General features: G+C 36.6%; 1 protein-coding gene across 5 annotated transcripts in view; it reads right to left on the bottom strand.

Moving 5' to 3' along the window:
- Positions 1 to 7396: 7396 nt before the first annotated feature.
- akap6 (A kinase (PRKA) anchor protein 6) overlaps positions 7397 to 16894 on the bottom strand; it is a 349373-nt gene continuing 339875 nt past the window's right edge. For 4 of the 5 annotated variants that reach the window (XM_072267339.1, XM_072267358.1, XM_072267377.1 and 1 more), the window contains 2 exons: positions 10113 to 10253; positions 7397 to 8463 (listed from right to left, as the gene is read on the bottom strand). In XM_072267339.1, coding sequence (XP_072123440.1) covers positions 8407 to 8463; positions 10113 to 10253 — 198 coding nt within the window. In that variant the 3' untranslated portion in view covers positions 7397 to 8406. Of the gene's footprint in view, positions 8464 to 10103; positions 10254 to 16894 lie in introns of all 5 variants that reach the window. The other variant, XM_072267349.1, reaches the window with a different exon arrangement.

Genomic DNA, 16894 nt, shown 5'->3' with positions numbered 1-16894 from the left:
ATCAGAATCAGAGTTATCATTGTCTTGCATGGCGTGAAATTTGTTATTTTAGTACTTACGTCAGAGTTTTCTTCCCAGAATGGAAATGTCAAATACTTGAGGACATGGCTTTAAGGTGGAGTGAGGGCGGTTAAAAGGAGATTTACGAGACACGTTTATTACACAGAGTGGTAGGTCCTGGAACGCGCTGTCAAAGGAGGTGGTAGATGCAGAAACGATAGTGCTGATTAATAAGCATTTAGACAGGCAGTATGGAAAGGAGTTGTGATCGCTGTCCAGGCACATGGATTAATTTCGACTCGGATGATGATATCGGAAGCTATTCCTTTACTGCACTGTTGCAAAAGTTTGGTGGCTATCACCGTACCAACCACTAACTTATCTGTTCTGACAGTGGCTCCTTTCTCCCTCCTTGTGGGCAACTGCAAGGTTGATGACCGCGATAAACAGATATGTTTTGCGCATCAAAACAATAATTCAGATGGCGGTATGCTTTGTTCCCCGAGGGAAATGAAACACACTTTCAGTAAGAGTACTCAAACCTCTGAAACTTTAAACGGCTTTCAGTCTTTAACTAAGCATTTACTAGGCTTTAGTTTAACACTCTGTTAATTTTGAGAGAAAAACGTGCTTCTATTTTTCAACACATTGTGTTTATGTGTAACGTAATAATGATTAGTCGGTATCGGTTATTGAGTCTTCTTTAGGACTTGCATTAAAACTTAAAACAGTCGAAAAGATGCAAATATGCCAATCCGTGCAAAAAAAAGAGATGGGTAATCTGTGCCACTAGAAACAAAATATTTTGATTATTTCATAATGTTAGTACAAGAAAATGAAATTATACGTCCGTAAATATAATTGTTGATCTTTTGTCATCCGTTTAATCCATATGAATGTTGTGTGTCTGAAAATATATTACCACACTGGCAGACCGAAGGCAGACGAACGTTCAATAGGTTGGAGACCCCAGGCGAATAGGAAATAACGGTGTGTTTGCAGCATTAAAATTAATGACATTTTGGTTTGAGCTCCCGCAAGAATTGAAAGTAACGAAACACCCTGAATGATCGGTTACGGACGATGCACATGAAAGCATGCACCCTATAAACTTTTATTTCATTAATTTCTGTATTTTAAATCATTGTAAATTATCTTGGCGTTTTGACTAGATCTCCCAAAGCTTTGAATTTGTCTGGATTTGCAATAAAAGATGGGCTGACGATATGTATAGCGAGCGCAACACTGCAGGCTGCGGAAGTGCAAGAGCTTCGTCAAATCAGAATTTAAAATCTTAATTCAATTATTATCAGTGATTTGTAGCAGGAATTTTGTTGCATTAAGTAATGCAAGTATTTTGTTCTTTATTGAGGGAAGATTTAGCTAATATAGAATGGCACTCACTAATATAAGTAGAAAATGGAGTGTGGACATTCGATCTGGAAGTTTGTAAGCCTCCGTTTTTTTTTACCATCTGCTACAGAAGTTCCCAAGAGCAGATTTTGCTGCCCTTGCAGAATGAGAAGAGAAAATTAAGGATCTTTAGCTCCGTGGCAGCCTATATAGGATATCAATCAGGCAAATTTGCTTCATCCGTCAGTTCTTTTATTGATTTTCTCCAAACTTCTGCATATGTTGATACCGTTTATTTATATATAATTGACTTTATATAGGACGAATCCGTCCACATTTTTGACTGTCAACGGAAGAGCTACTTGCAATCAGCATCTGTGTAATTCCTCTCATTAGTGTCGTGTTTACGTATTTACTGCTTTGTTGTAACTCGCAGATCGTATCAGGTCGTCCCGTTTTGATGCAACATGGTGATACTTATTATGTGCACAGGATCCAAAATGGCACACCCTAAAACCAATTAATGGTGACTACTTCCCATTTGACCTTGAGGAGAAGTGAGGATATCAATGTTGCAAGGCTATAATTTTGTTGCGGTATTGCATTCGGTGCACAAACTGGCGAAGAACATCACCTACAGATAAAAAGAAACTGCAATCATAAATTGAAATAAGCAAATATAATTTCTTATTATGTAGCATCTGGAGTTGAGAGTCTGTGGCCTTATTAATGTATGAAGCCACAAAAGACTACAGATTCTGGAATCTGGAGGAACAATCAACCCGATGCAAGAACTCAATAGGTTGAGCAGCATCTGTGGGAGGAAAGGTATTGTGGGTATTTTAGATTGAAGCCCATCATTAGAGGAGAAAAACTTAAAAACCGGCCTACTTCGAAGATAGTTCACAATGGTACAATAAATAGTACAATAAAAGGTCCAAAGAAGGTGTAGGTGGAAAACGCCCACAATTCCTTTCCTCCCATAGATTTTACGATCTTCTAAATGTTTCTACGTACTTGACACTCAGGATGCAGGTATGGCACCTGGAAGTAGATGATGATTGGCCGTCGCCGGGGCGGACTTCCAGCTAGACTAAAGCGTTGAGGCCCAAAGCCGAAAACGAGCCCGTGTTCAGTGCCAGTCAAGAAACCCCACCTGAGTCCGTCCCGTTTGACCCGACTCCCATTCTTCCCGCTATTACAATCGGGCGGGAGGTGCGGGAAGTCTTGGATCACATGCTGCCAAATCGGGAGCAGTTGTGGCTCAGAAGTCATCAGGCTCTAAACCAGCTTCACTCGCCTCTGCGCTGAACTCGTGTTCTCAGTTACTTGTTTACTTTTAACAGTTGCATGATTTGCCCTATTTGGCATATTGGATATTTGTCGTTCTTTGTTATGTATGCTGTTTCATAAATCCTGTTTTATTTTTTTTCTCCACCTGCAAGGTAATGACTCTCAAGACCATAACACATGGGCGAAGCGTTAGGCTATTCAGCCCACTAAGTCTTCATTATTCCATTATGGATGATCTATTATCCATCAACCCCATTCGCCTGCCTTTGCCCCATAACCTGACTGATTCAGAACCTATCAACTTCAGCTGTAAATATACCCAATGACTTTGCCGCCACAGCTGTGGCAATGAATTCCACAGGTTTACTGCCATCTGACTAAAGAAATTCCTCCTATAGTCTAAATGGAATCCCTCTATTCTGAGGTTGTGCCCTCTGGTCCTGGACTCCGCCATACTAGGAAATATCTTCTCCATATTCACTCTATTGAGGTCTTTCGATTTTCGATAGGTTTTCATGAGATTCTTTCTTCCCCCACACACACCCCCCAAATTCCAGAGCCATCAAACGCCACTCACACATCAGCCCTTTCATTTCTGTGATCTATCCCGTGAATCTCCTCTGGATCCTCTCCAATGCCAGCACATCTTTTCATAGATAAAGGGCCAAAAACTGCTCACAATTCTCCATGTGTGGTCTGACCAATGCCTCAAAAAGCCTCAGCTTTACATAGTTGCTTGTGTATTCTACTCCTCTCAAAATGAATGCCCACATTGCATTTACAATCGACTTAGCCAGCAAGTTAACCTTTAGGGAATCCTGTACGAGGACTCCCAAGTCCCTTTGCACGTCTGACTTTTGAACTTTATCCCCATTTAGAAAATAGTCTATGCCTTGATTCCTTCAACCAAAGTGCATGACAACACACTTCCCTACAGTAATCCATCTGTCCATTCTCCTAACCTGTCTAAGCCCCTTTGCAGGCTCTCTGCTTCCCTTACATTACCTGACCCTCCACATATTTTTTTGCATTAGTAACAAACTTAGCCACAAAGCTATGAATTCCATCATCTAAATTGTTGACATACAATGTGAAAAGAAGTCGTCCAAACACCAACCCCGTGGCAGTCAACCAGAAAAGGTCTCTTTGCCTCCTGCCAGTCAGCCAATCTTCTATCTGTGCTAGCAGCTTTCCTGTAATACCATGGACTCTAATCTAATTAACCACCTTGTCAAAGGCCTCCGAAAATTCAGGTAAGCACCATCCACTCTCTCTTGTCAATCCTGCCTGTAATTTCATCAAAGAATTCAAAGAAATATGTCAAGCAAGATTTCGCCTTAAGGAAACCATGCAGACTTTGGCGTATACTATCATATGCCTCCAAGTACCCTCAAGGTTGCATATTATATACATACTTAGATATTAAATTTACATTGAACTTTGATAATGAGTTCTTCCAACAAATTGTTTGTCGTTCCTTATTAGTGTATAGTACATTGTAGGACCAAACTGGTACCAAAGATAGACAAGTTATCAATTACTAATATAATTCCTTAACAAATGGTCCAAAAACACTTTTGTGTTAATTTGGCAATATTTTGTTAAATTTTTGATTGTTGATATCCCCCATTCCCCACCCCCAACCCCAACACAGATAAATTATGCCAGAAGCACTTATTGTTTGGAATTATTGTTTGGCAGTGGATCATTGGATTTCTCTTATTCATTAGTTAGGTACCTCCTCAAGAAAGTCAAATTTGGGCATCAATTTAACTAATCTAAAATATTATTGTGATTCCATTTGCAATTATATCACTTTCTTTACACTTTGCTGAAGCCAGTTATACTTTTGAAGTCAATTACAAAATGGTAATTTTCACACTGTAGCAAATAAATTATTTTTGTTCTAAATTTGGAAACCATTATTGTTGGCAATGAAGTGACTATCAACATGTAATAGTCACGTCAGTTTAAACAAAATGAAAAAATCTTGAAAGTCCCATGCAGTTTTCAAATCTTAGAAACCAAACTGAAATCACTTGATTTGGTGATTTGGTATAATTACTTTCAAATAAATACTATTATTTAGAAACATACACTGGATATTAATAGAGTATAATTTATTTTTGTGTCATGTTTTATAGAATTATTTTGATACAAATCTGACTGGTATAATTACATTGTTTATAATCTTATTGAAAACAATGATTGGAGAAAAATGAAAATGCTTTGAACTTTCTATTCCATTCTGTACTTTTATACAAAAATTAAATAATCAATTTTCAATGATCACTTTAAAGTGTAATTTGTTGCACCAAAATGATGGAATGATATAGAAAATGGATTAAATTCAATTTTAGAGAATCAGTACCTTAGTGGTTTAGAAGTGAAGGCAAAACTGATCAGAAATCTGTTTGTCAATTATCTGCTATTAATTTGATTCATGAATGATTGGTGTAACATATCATCATTTGAGAAGGCAATTTTGTTGCTTAGATATTTAATTTACCAATAGAATCCATAAATCATGTGTTCAATTTTTTACATAAACATGATTACTTTTAACTCATAAATTTTACTATTCATATTTATATTTATGGGCGTATTAGAAAATAAGCTGGATAATTTAAAATACATTATGTGGTAACTGTGTGGAGTTTTCATTTTCAACATCATTTCCGAAAAAAAGAATAGTCTCTAAATACCTATTGACTAACAGTGTTGCAACAACCAAATTGTCTTAAGCAGAAAAACACCATTCCTTAATTTACCCAATATTATGTGCTATAACTTAAACATTCTGTTGTTTAAGAATTCAAAAGTTCAATTAATTTATGTATCAATCAATGGATTTGAATTATTGACTGACTGATTCATTCATTGATGCTGAATAAACACCAAGAATGCTGTATGAGGAATAAGTAGTGAAGAAGTTATTCTATCAAGAGTTTAATTGTGATGATAATGCAGATATCAACTATTGGCACTATCATTACAAATACTAGGAAGATATGAATGCTACCTTTTTGAATTAAGCTCCACTATAAGCTTAAATTGATAGCGAGTATAATTTTCTACACGATTCAGATCTAAAGAATCTGCCAATCAATATCATGCAAAAGATGCGTTATACCATTAGATTGATGTATGATACACTTCGTAAGTTGTAAAAACACCTTTTATGCTGAAAAATAATAATTTTTTGCCCATTTTAAAGTCCTTTCGTGCTGTCCAAACAATTTTAGACTGATTTTCAACTTCAAACTCTTTGATATGTAGTTTTTCTTTTCCTCTCTGTAGGTATACCCCTTTGCGATCAATTTATTTTAATTGTCATATGTTTTATTTTGCACATCCATATTAAACATTACTTGTTGGTTATTAAGTCAATTTCGAATCTGCCAGACCTTATGGACATTTCTTTCTGCTGTTACATATTATTTTGTTTGAATTTATGCTGTCTGGACATCTATGCTCTTTTTAAAGATGCTTTTCATCTTTTTTGACTGAAGTTTTGAAAAAAACATGATACATAAAATTCATCATTAATGATTCTATCCTGGAAATTCCTAATGACAGGTAAACAGATGAATGTACACAGAGGAACTTGATATATGTGTGCAGGTGAAAGGAATAGAAAGATTTGTTAATGGGATACATTACGTAAGGTAGGAGAAAGATCATATGAAGTTGAAAACCCAACCCATATAGTCTGCCCTTTCTTACAGTACTGTATTGTATAAATTAAATCCTTTATTTTTTCCACATTTCTTTGCTATAACGATAGCTTAGAGCTTTAAGATTGTTTGCAAAAGCTTTTGTTTTAAATATTCCCAGGCACCAACTATTTTTTCAAATGATATTTTCAGAGCTTTTTTCACAAGTTAGTATTTAACTTCTTGAGCATGTTATATAGGCTATTTCTGAAATGTACAATGCCAATTGACATTTTATTTTTGCTTTCTCAGTACATTCTATGGGTGGAGTGTAAAATACTTCTGCAAAGCATTTTGCAAAGGGAACTTGTTGGTTCAATATTGCAGTTCCAGGTTATGAAATTAATTTTCAATTGAATTAAAAATTCACTACTTTAATTTCAAAATATTGCATGAATCTTAAATCAAATGCTAATTTCCACAGAAAACCAAACCCTAACTAAAATTAAATAGTTAATCATAATCAGTTTATCTTTATCTGTTCAGTCATCCAGATTAAATATTCAAGAGTGACGGATAGGCAACTTTCACCAATTAATATTGCCAGGTATGGGTAACCTGATAGCTGAGTACACCTTTGTATCTGGTTCTGTGGGATCTGAGGAACTCCAGATTCTTTCTCAGAAGGTGGGTGGCTTGATCCTGTGGGTCCTTCTGAGTTAACCAGAGAGATCTTCTCCAGCTAAAAAGGACCTAGTCGAGAATGACATGATAAAACTTTTGGTAGTAAATTTAAGTTCACCCATGCCATACCCACTCAACTGAGTGAATTAAAACTTCTTGCTCTAATTCCAATGTTAACACTGATCCTTAGTGAAATGTAAAGCCCAAGAACATTGGAGATGTCACATCATTGTTGTATAAAATGGCTTTACAGCTTTATGAGAATTTGGCAGGTAATGTCATATCAATCTTAGTTGTTTCATGATTTTTATGTTCCTGCGCAAGATTGTTGCTATAAACTGCAATGTAATATTTTAAACTATGCAGGAAATTTGTCTCTGAAAACCAATAACTCAGTCCATTTTGTTGTCTGATAAATTAATTTTTATTTGCCAACATTAATTTAACTTTAACCCATGCAATCTATCAGCTTAAGGCTTAATATTTTCCACATCACTGGACGCATTAACACAATACAAGAAAGCATTGTATATCATTGTACATGAACGTTAGCATTTTCTTGTACATATGTACAGAAATTGTACACACAGCATAACCTTGCTATCACATCTCTTTAAGCCAGCTTTTTAACTGGGAAAAGCCGCTTCTTAACAAAAGGTATCTGAAATACAGCAAGGCACACATTGTTAAAACATTTCTTCTCTTCCCCTTCTTAAGAAGCAGAAATAATAAAACTGACTGTGTATTGAAATGAAATACATATAATTGCAATGTACAGCACAGTAACATTGTTTTATAAGTTCCAGGGTTGCATAGATTGGATCTATGTATTCTATACATTATATTAATTACATAAAAATAAATCAAGGTGTGATAGTTGAGATTCAACATAAAGTTCAAACTAATTCCTGTTATAAATATTATGCTACCTGCCATCTATTAAGTTCAAATAATATTCATGGCTCCTCTTGGAATTAGCACATTTAACATAATGAGGCCCACTTTCTGTGAAGGTGTTTGTTCCCTACAGGTTCTCCCCTAAAATCCAAACATTACTCCTATATGTTAATTGGTGTCATGGCATGACATGAATTGACACAAAATTATAAATCCCCATACCTTTCCAAATGCTGTGGTTTCCCATTTAATATCAAAAAGTACCTACACCAAGAGAATGAGGACATTTATAAGCTGTATATCAGAATGGAGGAGGTCCTTGGAGGTAGCTTAGGACAAGAATCCATGAAGAAGAATAATGATGGATGTTGCTGCAATCTGTTGGTATTACCAACAAGGGAGTAACAGCAACTGCCGTACAAAAGATCAGCAAAAGCAACCAGATTACCACACCTGCATGAAAACTCGCATTTGAAAGGAGCTTGTCTTCAAGATCAGTGAGGAAGAGGATGGTTCAGTTAGATTAGATGTTACCTTGAGAATAGTTGGGCAAAAATGGAGCAAAGATATGGCCAGATTTCTGGAGGGGAAAAAAGAGGCAAATAAATGTTTAGTCAGCAGCAAAACAATAGAAATGCTTCCTTTGGTCAACATTCTAAATAGGCAAAGTTATAGCTCCTTAATAAAAACACAAGATTCTTAATTAGAATTGGAATTTTAATTGGACAGACTACTGAGCTGTTCGTGAACATTGACATCAAATAAAAATGTTTTCAAGTACAAAATATTTCTGTCAGCCACCAAAAATCTAATTACTATAACAGTTGTACAGTAAATTAAATTACAATGGCATTAAATCATTGTTAAGCCTTTATAAATTTTTAATAATATCTTCACTAGAGGAGGTAAACTATCATGAGTGACCTTTCTTTCCTTGCTTCATCCTCAGCTGTGATCTCAAATATGCAGACAACACCCTCAGGTACATATGTCAATATGCAAACAACATTGATTGAAGCAAAGCCCTGTGATAATGGATACATAAAGCAGCAATTGTTGGGCTTCACATGAATATAAAAACCTGAAGTCATGGCTATCCATAATGCAAAGAGGTGAAATGCTACAGCCAAAAATATTCACTCTAGATATCCTTAAACCTAATTCATTCTACATTTATTCTGTTATACATGTTTTAAACTTCAGGTTTTTCCGATATCTAATAGCATGAAAGCAATAACATCTGGCCAGCCGTGGGGTTCGATTTTCACAGTGAAGACTCAGTCTGGGATAGTTAAACCATGCAGCAAAGAGCAGGTGCTTGTGATGAGGATTATGAGGAAATGACTCTCAGAATACAGTTGAAGAGATTAACGTAATGCACATCCCTTGTACAGCTTTTAGGAGGCACTCCAGACATGCATTTATTCACTTTCTAAATTAGGCAGAAATAACTCAGTCTAGCTAGTTACCTTTTCTTTTGATCTTGCTTTGTTGCTATTGACCTCTACATTTATACAGAAATATGACAGGTAAAAGAAAGAGAAGAGCAGTAAGCAGTGAATTCAGAAAGTAACGAGTGATACGGGAAGTCAAAAGCAATAGTATTTACTTCAGTACATTAGCTCTATCTTTTCAAAATAATTTTTCCAAAGGCACTTACTGATAAATGGAGTTTGAACTAATAAATCTCAAGTCAAAGGTACAGTATTATAAAGGATACTCAGTTTGATCTCAAACAATTCCTGGGCAGAACTATTGAAGTATTTTGTTTTCTGTTGATTATTAGTACCTTTTCAGACAATTGAAATGAAAAAAACTGGTTATTATGCAGCAGACATAAGTAATTGCTGATAGTTCATGCCAGTTTATGGGATAAAAGGCAAGTGACTGATGAGTTTTATGTTGCAGCCCCAGAAACCTTCAAACTGAAATGCACTAAGGGCAGCTGCGGAGGAAGCAAGCCTGTCAGGAAACAGGAGCAATGGACATTTTGTACAAGCAGAGTAATCTTTCTATTTTGCAAAAAGATCTAAACTGACTGAGGGTAGATCACAATCCAACAATCTCAAAATATCTTGAATCTTTTAGATCCAGGCTTTGCAAAAGTACTGAAATGCTATTTAGTCTTCTGTACAGAGAAAGATTTGCTGTCTAAGGGCTAGTTTAATGGATTTTAATCAGACAAATATTTGCAAAGTAAAGTATATTTAATTGACTCACATCCTATACCTTGGGTACAGATTTGGCAGCATGAGAGTCACTTAGAAGTTCACTGTGGTGGGATACATAAGCTGCAGGTTTGGTTTCAATGGTTTTATAGTTTTGCTCTTTCCTGAGATTCTGTTTTACATGTTTTTGTGAATTAGAGATCTGTAAATAAAAAAAAACACTTCAGTTATTAGCAGTTTTTGTTCAACTTCCATTTCCATCAAATTAAGTATAAAATGTAGCATATGATTAAGCCATGTCACATTAAGACCATCATAATAAATCTCTGCATTTAATGTAGTCTTTGCCTAACTTCTTGAAATTTCAGATGTCATAGACAGTACTGTGAATATCAACATATAATTATCAAGTTTAATTATTTTCACTATGTGAAAATACCTTATATTTACTCATTTAAAAAATTGCATTGAGATTACAACTAGACTGGTCATGAACATTCTTTGTGAGCAAATGTGGAGTTTTACTGTTACATGTTCCTTATCAGTATTGAAAGAACTGATCAGCTGAGGGAAAAACAGTAATACACTGCTAACTGCTGCAAATTTCAATTTTGTATAGGATATTACTTGTTTTTTATTAAATGAGACAGCTCATTAAAACAAACCCACTGGTAAAATACTGAGTTTCAGGCACATTTTCCCAATTATATTAACAATGTCTGATTATCATTTCAAATGTGTTAATTTAGATCCATCTCCATGAAATTACTTGCAAAACACCACCAGATACAATTGGACATCCCAAAGATTTATCCTTCCAACAAGCACTAACATATTTATAGTTTTTAATACCATCATCCTCTCAAAACTAATCAGTAAACTCCAAGATCTGGGCCTCAATACTCCCTTGTGCAATTGGATCCTGGATTTCCTCACTTGCAGACCCCAGTCAGTTTGGATTGGCAAAAAACGTCTCCTCCACAATCTCCATCAGCACAGGAGCACCTCAGGGATGTGTGGTCAGCCCTCTGCTCTACTTGCTTCACACCTATGACTGAGTGCTAAGTACACCTCCAACAGCATATACAAGTTTGCTGATGACACCACTGTTGTGGGCTGTATCAAAGGTGGTGATGAATCAGCATACAGGAGGGAGATTGAAAATTTGGCTGAGTGCTGTAATAACAACAAACTCTCACTCAATGTCAGTAAGAATAAGGAATTGATTGTAGACCTCAGGAGAGGGAAAGCAGAGGTCCATGAGCCAGTAATCATCAAAGGATCAGAGCCAGAGAGGGTCAATAACTTCAAATTCCTGGGTGTCACTAAGTCAGAGAATCTATCCTGAACCCATCATGTAAATGTAGTTGCAAAGAAAGCACAACAGAGCTTCTACTTCCTCAGGAGTCTGCGGAGATTCCGCATGTCATCAAAAACCTTGGCAAACTTCTATAGAAGTGTGGTGGAAAGTGTGCTGACTGGCTGCATTATGGCCTGGTACAGAAACACCAATGCCTTTGAGCAGAAAATCCTTCAAAAGGTAATGGATTCAGCCCAGTACAACAAACTTAAAGCCCTCCCAACCATTGAGCACATTCACATGAAACGTTGTCGTAGAAAAGCAGCATCTATCATCAAAGATCCTCACCTCCCAGGCCATGCTTTTTATCTCTCACTGCTGCCATCTGACAGAAGGTACAAATGCCTCAGGACTCGCTGCACCAAGTTCGAGAACAGTTACTACCCCTCAACCACTCGGCTCTTGAAGTAAAATGGATAACTACACTCATTCTACTTCTGCTGTTCCCACAACTGATGGTCTCATTTTAAGGACTCTTTACCTTGTTATTTCATGCTCGTTATTTATTGCTATTTATTTATATTTCCATTTGCTCTGTTTGTTGTTCATTGATCCTGTTTACAGTTACTGTTCTATAAATTTGCTAAGTATGCCGATTTGCTAAGTATGCCTACAGAAGAAGAATTTCGGGGTTGTCTTTAGTGACATGTATGCTCTCTGATAACAAACTGAACTTTTAAAGGAAGCAGAGATCAGCACTGTGAAGAAAAGGGATCTGGCATTTAGGTTTTTTTGCCTTTTGTAATAACTTTACAGGTTATGATTATTGCTCACAATTCCAGAATTTACTGCCATACTCTTGAACAAAGAACATAGATCATTATAGCACAGTACAGTACCTTTGGCCCTTGACATTTTGTGGACCTTCTAACCAACTCTAAGCTCAATTTAATCCTTTCCTCCTACATAGCCCTCCATTTTTATCTCATCCGTGTATCTATCTAAGAGTTTCTTTAATGTCCCTATTGTATCTGCCACTATCACCAGCCCTAGCAGAGTGTTCCATACACCTACCACTCTGAGTGTAAAAAAAAGTACCTCTGATATCCCCCCTCTACTTTCCTCCATTAAGAAAATTAAACCTTTACTTCTATTAAATCCCCCCTTATTCTCCTAAACTCCAAGAAATAAAGTCCTCATTTATTCCACCTTTCCCTGTAACTTAGGTTCTCAACTTTCAGTTACATCCTTGTAAATTTTCTTTATACTCTTTCAATTTTATTGGTATCCTTCCAATAGGTAGGTGACCAGAACTGCACACAATGCTCCATATTTGTTCTCATCAGTGGCTTGTACATCTTCCAAATAACATCCCAACTCCTGTATTCAATACTTTGATTTATGAAGCCCAATGTGCCAAAAACTCTCTTTATGACTCTATGTACTCGTGAGGCCACTTTCAAGGAACTAAATTCCCATATCCCTCTGTTCTACTTCACTTCTCAGTGCCCTACCACTCACTGTATAAGTCCTACTCTTGTTTATCTTCCCAAGTGCAGCACCCCACACTTGTCTGCATTCAATTCCATCTGCTATTTTCAGCTCATTTTTCCATCTAGTCTAGATCACACTGCAAGCTTTGACAGCCTTCCTCACTGTCCACGACAGCTCCAATCTGCAAATTTGCTGATTTGTTTCTGTGAAGCTAATGTTGAATCCAATTTACTACCTCATCCTGAAAGCCAAGTGACTGAACCTTTTTGACCAGCCTCCTGTGGAGGACCTTGTCAAAGGCATTGCTAAATTCCATGTAGACAACATCTATTTCCTGTCAGTTTGATTAGACACAACCTACTAAGCACAAGGCCATTTTGACTATCCCTAATCAGGCCCAGCCTATCCAAATACTTATAACATCCCTCAGAATATCTTCCAATAATTTACCCACTATTGATGTCAAACACACTGTCACTGGCCTATAGTTGTCTATCTTATTTTTAGAGCATTTCTTGAACAAGAGAACAACATTAGCTATCCTCCAATCCTTCAGCAATTCATCTGTGGCTAAAGACATATTAAATACCTCTGCCAATGCACCTGCAATTTCTGAACTGGCCTCCTGCAAGATCTGAGAGAACACTTTGTCAGGCTGTAGGGACATAGTCATGCTAATTTATCTTAAAGCAGCAAGCACCTCCTCTTCTCTAATCTGTATATGTTCAATGACCTCATACGTTTTTGCCTCAGTTCTATAGACTCTGTGTCTGTTTTCCAAGTAAATTTGGATGCAAAAAATCCATTTAAGATCTCCCCCATCTCTTTCAGCTCCATGCATAGATGACCACACTGACCTTCAAGTGGACCAATTTTGTTTCTTGCTATCCTTTTGCTCTTAATGTATCTATAGAATTCTTGGGATGCTCCTTCAGTTTGTTTTCCAGAGCCAACTCATGACTTTTAGCCCTCCTGATGTCTCTCTTAAGTGTTCTCTTGTATTTCTTATACTTCTCAGGTAAGTCATTTGATCGTTCCGGCCTATACCTGTCATGGACCTTTTTTTTCAGCCAGAACCCCAATTGCTTGAAAACGAAGTTTCCCTGTAGCTGTTAGCCTTGCCCTTTATTCTGACAGGAAGACATAAAGTCTGTACTCTTAATATTTTACTTTTGAAGGCCTCCCATTTACCAGGCAACCATTTGTTAGAAAACAAACTTTTACAGTCCACACTCGCTGATCCTTTCTGATGACATCAAAATTGGCCTTTCTCCAATTTAGAATCTCAATCCAAGGATCAGTCCTATCCTTCTCCATAATTATCTTGAAACTAATGGAATTATGATCACTAGGTCCTAAGTGTAGCACCTACACACACATCTGTCACCTGCCCTGTCTCCTGCCCTAATAGGAGATCCAGGATCACACTCTCACCAGTTGGAACTTCTATATATTGATTAAGGAAACTTTTCTAAACACATTTGTCCAACTTTGTCCCATCTGGCCCTTTTACAGTATAGAAATGCCAGTCAACATGCGGAGAGTTAAAATCAAGTACTATCACAACCTTATTTACCTTTATCTTTCTGCAAATGTGCTCCTCTAAATCCTGCTGACTATTCGGTGGCCCATAATATAATCCTATTAACCTTTCTATCATGCATTTCTTATTTCTCAGTTCCACCTATATTGCCTCAGTAGACAAGCCCTCCAATCTGTCCTGCCTTAGCACTGCCATGCCATTTTCCCCAACTAGTAATGCCACCTCTCCCTCTTTAAATGCTCCCCTGTATCATGTCTAAAACAATGGAACCTGGAACACTGAGCTGCCAGTCCTGCCCTTCTGCAACTAAATCTCACTAACGACTACAATATCATAATTCTTCTTGCTGATCCATGCTCTAAGCTCACCTGCCTTCCTACAATACTCCTTGCATTGAAATAGACACTACTCAGAACAATCGTCCCACCATGCTCAATCCTTTGGTTCCTGTATTTGTTTGTAGACTGAACATCTTTCCCCACAATTATTACATCATTGTTCTGGCACTCTGATTCCCATCCCCCTGCAACTCTAGCTTAACAACTCTGAAGCAGTACTAACAAACCTTCCACAAGGACATTGGTTTCCCTCCATCTGAGGTGCAAACTGTCCCATCTGTACACATTCCACCTTCCCCAGAAGAGACTCCAATGATCCAAAAATCTGAACTGAATTTAAATTCCTTGTTGACTATGATGAAGTTTGCAGCTGGAGAATTTAATTCAGATAAATAAATAAATAGTACTCAGAGTTAATGCATAGAAATTCAAAAATATGTGCAGTATTAATATTATACAGGTGCACGAAATACCTCAGCAAAATACTTCCCCATTTGGTATTTGGGTATCGATATTACTAGTAGAAGGAACAAGATAAAGTTTTGCATAAAACGCAAAACACCAGGAATTAATTGAAGTTATTGTAAAAATGAAATAATTAAGAAACTTAGAGATGGTTTAGGAGGGGGATGATATTCTACATAGATTTAATATCAATCATGTTGATGCATAATTATTGATACCTGCATGCAGTTTTTAAGCTCCATTCAGTTGCAAGTATTTTCTTTGGCTTAAAAGCACCTAAACATTTGGTTATCAAAACAGATTTTCAAGATCATCTTAACATAGGTAAAAGCATACTTGAAGATTTCTGGTGACGATCCACATTATTAGCTGTTTTCAATATAAAGTCACATCTGGAGCTAACTTAGTTTTGACATCCACTTTCAACAGATCATTGTACAAATGTTTTCTGTGTGTTTCAGTGAAACAAGGGCATTTACAAAAAGATGATTTAGAAAAGAACGCTGATGCTCACATGGAAGAATTAGGATGAAAACTCAGATTATATTAGTAATAAAATAGACTAAACATTTTTCTATAAATAGTAACAAATTAGAGCTTTCATAGATGTGTTGGGAAAGTACAGTTTGCAATTAAGAACAATTCTTAAGCACCTTTAGATAGGATTATGATGTATCTCCAAGCTTGATAATTCAAATTATTGGACATCCTTCTAGAAAAAAACAATAATTCAGTCTTTTGCACCCTGGACAACAGTGACGTAATCTGGATAACAATTAGGTCTTAGAGGACAGGTGCAGAGGCTGCTCCCTAAAATACTTCCAATGTGCATAGGTATCATAAATGGATGGCGGGCTTGATGAGATGAACTGATCTTTTCCTCTCTATTACTGTGAGTGAAGGTGGGGAGTAAGTGTAGTGCTGGCTTATTACCAAGAGATACATATGATAGCCATTCTACATCTCCATTTTCTCAATAAACTGTATCTTTCAGGCTTGCATCCTGCTACAATTTACTGCTCTGGAGATCAACCTTCCTAGAAGCATGTGTGTCAAGACAGATTCAGTCAAATGATTTACTTTGGAAGTAAGAAGAGGATAATATTGGTGGCATTGCCATACATTATACTTATGACATTTATAGGGAATTCTGGCTCCTTCTGTCCCCACTGAATAATTTCACACATTTTGATTGCTTCCTCTTCACTGCCTGGTTAAACTAGGCAAAAGGAGACTACGTGGATCTCCCTACCTCTCTTTCTAAAAATATTGTTAAAACGTCCTGATATACATACAATAAGTTAACTGAGCCAATTAACATGTTGGGTATGTAGTTCCTGTACTGTTGTAGTTTAATGCAGATTATAAACAAACATGCATTGCTTCTTGCAAATGATTTTAACATCCACTAACAATTCTTCTGTGCCAGATGGCGAAAGGGAAAATTGTTCTCTTTGTCCTGGGTCATTCAGCCAGAGGTCAGACATATTAATCACCAAAAAGACAGATAAGTGAAATTTCCAACATTAATTCAAGTGACTTGTCAGTTATTTGAAATGAATTGAAAACTCATAAATAAAGATCTGCTTTAGATGGTTATGTTTAATTCTGTCTCCACTAAAATTGCACACTTTCAGGATGTGCTGATTTCAAAACCAGATATTCATGAAATTTTGCAAATGGCTTGGGAATAAATAAAATGG

This window comes from Mobula birostris, chromosome 1 (genome assembly GCF_030028105.1).
Source record: "Mobula birostris isolate sMobBir1 chromosome 1, sMobBir1.hap1, whole genome shotgun sequence".
In the NCBI taxonomy this organism is placed as follows: domain Eukaryota; kingdom Metazoa; phylum Chordata; class Chondrichthyes; order Myliobatiformes; family Myliobatidae; genus Mobula; species Mobula birostris.
This window is presented reverse-complemented; position numbering and strand designations above follow the sequence as displayed.